Below are 6000 nucleotides of genomic sequence, written 5' to 3'. Positions count from 1 at the left end.
CGTTCTAATATTATCTGGACTTCGTTAAAACAAGCTGTACTCTAGATTTACATTTATTTATTCATGTAGGTTTTACATTACGAGAGGGAATGCGAAGAGCTAGCAGAGATGAACGTACGAAGGTGTTAGAAATGATGTATTCCACTTTGTTCTATTTGTACATGTCCCCAACCATCCCCGTGAGAGAAAAAAAAATGTGCAAAAAATAGTGAAATCGATTGCACACACATTCCTAACATAACAGTATATATAACTGATATAAATTTAAGACCGGTTAAGGCATTGTAGCTTCTTTTGCAGCAAAGTAACTGCATAACTGCATGAGGTTGGTGAGTTGACTTGTCGTATCCAGCTGGAAACCATACAGCTCACAAATATACCATAATGGTGTGTTAAGCCCTACGGGACTCACCATTTATTTTCTGTGGTTCCAATTTATTAGGATCTTTTCAACACGTGTTCAGTCCCCAGATAGATTAACAAAACAAACCTTCTTCTAATTTGTATGAAAAGAACTAATTTTGCCCCATAGCATCTGTTGAAAAATAATAAAATTATCTTCTAATAAAAGACTATTATCTTGGTTATAGACACTCCCGCCCCGTCTGAAAACTAAATGGACAGTCCCTTATGTAGTGTACTTATTAACTAAATCAAACGTTATTTCACTATGGAGAAATATAATCTATTTCTAAAATACGTTTATGCATTGAAAGGACAAAGATTGTTTTCACTGTATTAAATCAATTTTTTTTTCGTTGATCTGATTTTTTTAAATATGTTTTCACAAATGTATCACTTAAGTATTGATTCCATAACAAGTAATTTTCTGGAGGCTAGATTTTGCTCTCTTTATTGGGATTATATTATTTTCAAAAAGTCAGTCATTATGAATTGGAATAATATCTCAGGTGAATTATCAGGCAGTACCATCAATGCACAAGATATGTGGTGCCTTTTACACTCGACTTTCTGTATTATATTTTTCAAGAATTTTAATTTATTAATATTATTATTCACTCAAAATGGTCAAAATAACTCAATTAAAAAAGAAATCTATAGATCCATTTTGCCGCCCTCAGGCGCTATCAGACCCCAGCCCAAAGCAAAGCGTCAAAATCAAGACCTTAAAAGACCTTTGTGACTTTAAATAATGGCATAATTTAAGGAGCTTTTTATTTCTTTTTAAAATCTGCCGTCCCCTGAAATTTTCCGCCATAGGCAGCTGCCTTGCCTGTCTAGTAGCAAATCCGCCACTGCATTCAGGCCTTATAGTATTCTTACAACGATAACATTTACCAATATCACCAGCATAATTTGAGATCTAGGTTATGCTACACACACACACACACACACACAGATATATATATATATATATATATATATATATATATATATATATATATATATATATATATATATATATGAACTTTCTGTTATGCAAGGATGTATGTGTATTTGCTATATTCTTCCTTGATCTGAGGTGCACTCCATTACTTAGAATTTCATTTCTCTTCCCCTGTTTCAGTCTTTGATAACTTTGATACATGTTGGTCCCAGTAATCAACTATATGTGTGTTCCTTTTTATCCCAAGCGTCCAACCGTTGTGTTCCTCGTAAGCGCAATAGTCCAGCCTCTGTGTTCCTCGTAAAATGATAGCTATATATCCCAATATATGGACGTTTTCGTCGAGAAACGATTGCTAAAGTCGATAGAGACATCCTGCAGTTTTAGGATAGCACAGTCTTGGTGTTACCTTGTAATATGAGTTACATATACATATCCTATGATGCGGAATTTTTGTTTTTCAAAACACGACTGTTAAAGTCAATAAAGATTTCATGCAATTTTAGGATATCACAGTTTTGGTGTTACCTTGTAATACGAGACTTACATGTACTTCGATGCTGAAGTTTACGTCGAAAAATGACTGTTAAAGCCAATAAAGATTTCAAACTGATTGTTTTAGAATAGAAGCAGTTACATGTTGTTGTTGTTGTTGTTGTTATATTGGGTTTAAAGGCATATCTAAGGCAGGGCAAGATATGTGATACGTGGCGGAATGTATAACTTGTGGAGGAAGAACCCGGGAAAACTCCAGAAAGAATCTATGACCAACTGAAATCTTCTGGCAAGCTTTCTCCCACCCATAGTGGCGGAGCCCGAGATTCGAACTCTGTGTTTGGTAAAGGCGAACGCTTTGGATCACTCGGCCACCCGCGGCCCCAGCAGCTGCCTTATCTCCTCAAGCCAATATTAAAACTTGATTCAATTTATTGGAGACTGGAGAAGTGATTCGTACAAATTGTATTTTCAATGCCATATGCAAGATAAAGAAATTATTGCAATTAAATACAACGCAAATGATCTTAAATCTTGCAATTTCCTTGCATAAAATAAATAAAGTGTAACACAGTCCCAAAATATTTCACAAACATTAGAAATATTTTCAGGAAAAGTTTTCCAGGTGCAGTTATAAGGAAAACAACTCATCTATTACAATCAAACAGGAAATGCGTTACTTTCTATGATTATGTAGACTACTATTTCACGTCCGTACAAACAGCTTTGAAACTCTTTTTGAAGACGAAAGTCTGACATAGTTTCCTACATTTAGATCACCGCTGAGGTCATATTTATGGACAAATAAAGCATTCTTCATAACAATAGGCATTTTCACAACCAGCTGAATCTCGATTCTAAAATTTGATTTATTACTTCGTTCCGACCATTATTTGTGCTGGCAAAATTATAGCTCGTTCAGATCGTCGTCGATTGAGTGGTGTTGTCCTTTATGTCGATACGGATGATGAGGAAATAATTCGTGCGCGCAACAAAAGGGGTAATTTTATTTACATTTCAAGACGCTCAGGTTAAAATTCACTGAGCTACAAACGTGGATACGATACGCGATGACGAGCTAAACGAACTATAAGAGACTTTCTTTATAACAAAATTGGTTTACTGTATAGTCTTCAAGGTACTGCTAGACCAAGATCTTGTTTGAAGTGTCACTGATGATATTTAAATCAAAGTGTATTAATCAGTTCATAAACAGGGTTGATCATATGTCTAATTTTGAATTGTATTTCTCACGTGTTAAGAGCTGAACGTTTCCTAATTCCACGTGTTTCAGTGATATTTCATCTGAATGTATACACCTTTATCTTCTTCATAACCAAATATGTGAAGGACTTGAAGTGTTTTCTGATTTTGAGGCTAGTAAAGAGTAATTAGTTAAGTCAATAACCTTCAGTCGGTCAGTTGCATATTCATATTTTATCAAATATTTTCGTAAATTTATCCAATGTAAATGGTTGCGAATCAATGGTTGTTTGATTGATTATTCCTAACAAACTGCACAGACCCATGCGCATTATGCAACGGCAGATCTGGGTCTGCGCAGTTTGCAGGAGGACTCATCTTATGAGCGAGTATAGAAGGTATGTGTACTTTAATCGGTAAATTAATTGTATCTTTTTCTTTCAAACACGCGTATGAACAACATAATTAGTCATGCATATCTCGCATTAAAAGTTTCATTAATGATGAAATGAAATGGACATTAATTACAATTTACATGGTGAATGTACATCTTGTGTTTTCTGTACATACCTTTGTTTTAAGTGCATTTGAATTAATTCCTATTTTAATACTTTTACTTCATATGATGAACCTTTCGATTGGCTCTAATGCCATATTTGTCGCATAGTTATACTTTTATTGATTTGTTTATTTTAGTCATAGCGCGAATTATCTTCATAGCCTTTGCAATTTGCATTTTGATATTCGTGAGTACATGCTTTGAATGGCCCATAAATCATGAACGTGACATTTCTCATTATATGTGCCCGAATGATTATTGCGATCATACATGGCATGTTGTGCGGAATCGTTTTGCCAGAGCATGATGGAACAGATTCAGCTTGAGAGTCAAAGTCTTAACCCGAATGATTCGGCAAACGATTGCACACAGCAAACCGTGTATGATCATTCCAAGTCCAAAGCCCTCGTCGAGTGTTCCAGCAGACGATTGCACACAGCAAACCGTATATGATCATTCCTAGAGTTAAAAGCCTTAGTCGAATGCTTCAGCAGACGATTGCACACAGAAAACAGTATATGATCATTTCTAGAGTCAAAAGCCTTAGTCGAGTGCTCCAGCAGACGATTGCACACAGTAAACAGTATATGATATTCCTAGAGTCAAAAGCCTTAGTCGAGTGCTCCAGAAGACGATTGCACACAGCAAACTGTATATGATCATTCCTAGAGTCAAAAGCTTTAGTCGAATGCTCCAGCAGAAGATTGCACACAGCAAACCATATATGATCATTCCTAGAGTCAAAAGCCTTAGTCGAATGCTCCAGCAGAAGACTGAACACAGCAAACCATATATGATCATTCCTAGAGTCAAAGAAACCGACAACTTTGAAATTTTGCAGAAATAGTCCAAACGCGGTTCAGTAACCTACGTCGAAAACTGCTTGAAAATTCTTGGAGATATCTGATTACAGAATTCTTGTTATCGAATTCATACAGCTAGAGTTTCAATTTCCGTTCGCGAAAATGCGTTCACTTGATCAGAAAACCGCTAAAGTGCGTGTGTAGACTTCCGCCGTTCAAATAAGTAATTCCTTGGACTAAAGATATTTTTATGTAAACGCTTTCTCCCTTGGTGACATAAACTACGGCAGAGACGGATCTTTGGAGCCAGAACTTGTCGTTATGATCTAAAAACATGTAAGCAATCTTCGTGTTCGCCCGCATCATGAACAGCTGCATTATATGATTACCATCTGAATTTTGTACGCTGGCTATAAGATTGAACTGATACACGCCATCAACAGGAGCTATGAACAGACCCGTGAAGGAATCGTATGCTCCTCCTTGATTGGTGATCACAACATCAAACACAACTCTAGGTCCAGCTACTGGGTTAGATATTGTGGTGCTCAGGGTCGCCATGAAAGCTACGGACACTGCAAAATGGAAACACGTAAATGTTTTCACCAGTAAATATTTCTATTGTAGACATTAAATAGAAAGTCATACCAGAGTCAAGATCACCCATTAGTGAATGTCGTACTCTACCACCAGAGGATTCTTTTCATATTTAACATGTGATCATTATGACTTCGAAAAAATTTCGAACAATATCAAACACTTAATAACATTGTCAGATTCAAGTAATTTAAATCTGATGTTCCTGCAGATAAATATGTCGCATTTATGGCTGAATTATTCGAGTATATTTTGAACTTGTAACGAGGGTGTCGGACCTAAGCAATGAACAGGTGTCTTGACTACTTTGTTGACAAAATATACAATTAGCAAATTCACTACTGAAACAATCCTTAACAGATGTCAGACCTGCAATAACAATTACAAATAATCTATAGTATTAATAATATTCAAATAAATAATTTCCAGACATTTCCTTTTTAAAAGAAATGGTGGAGTGAATCTAGACACAAGAAAAGAAAATTATATTATTCGTAAGAATTGTGTTGTTTCACTATTTATTGACGCAACAATTTTTAAAGCACATACCCATACTTACACTTTTCAAATGCATTCACGTACAAACTTACTGACATTAATGTACATACTCACACGCGTAACACTATCTCAAGGCTCTCGTGTCTTATGCACACACACACACACACACACACACACACACACATTAAGGTAATATTAATATAAAGGATCGACCATTTAATTTTCAAGGCGGAGGGTTGGGGGCTGTGAGTTCATAAAAATTTCGTACGTCCCAAAACTTGGATATAATTCTCTCGCTCGGATTTGTATAAAAAATTAAATATATCCATCACAATAGTTTTAAAAATAACCGTCAGAAATAAAAACTCAGACACCCCCTCCTCAGCCAAGAAAATTAAATTGTCGGACCCTAACCTTTAATAGAAAGCATGATCGAAAAAGAAATCCTATATTGCAAGAAATATATAAAGTTTGTGTCAAAGGGAAGAGATCCACCA

The 6000-nt window shown here is 35.6% G+C and overlaps 1 protein-coding gene across 1 annotated transcript in view; it reads right to left on the bottom strand.

Annotated features, from left to right (window-relative positions):
• Window positions 1-837: 837 nt before the first annotated feature.
• Window positions 838-6000, bottom strand: part of LOC149801936 (collagen alpha-2(VIII) chain-like) — a 44094-nt gene continuing 38931 nt past the window's right edge. The window contains exon 2 of the mRNA XM_089956323.1: window positions 838-4983. Within this exon, the coding sequence (XP_089812449.1) occupies window positions 4577-4983 (407 nt within the window). The 3' untranslated portion in view covers window positions 838-4576. The remainder of the gene's footprint in view (window positions 4984-6000) is intronic.

Source organism: Sinohyriopsis cumingii, chromosome 4 (assembly GCF_028554795.1).
Source record: "Sinohyriopsis cumingii isolate HCF-2022 chromosome 4, ASM2855479v2, whole genome shotgun sequence".
Taxonomy (NCBI): Eukaryota; Metazoa; Mollusca; class Bivalvia; order Unionida; family Unionidae; genus Sinohyriopsis; species Sinohyriopsis cumingii.
The sequence above is the reverse complement of the archived record's forward strand: the minus strand, read 5'-3'. Positions and strand labels throughout refer to the sequence as shown.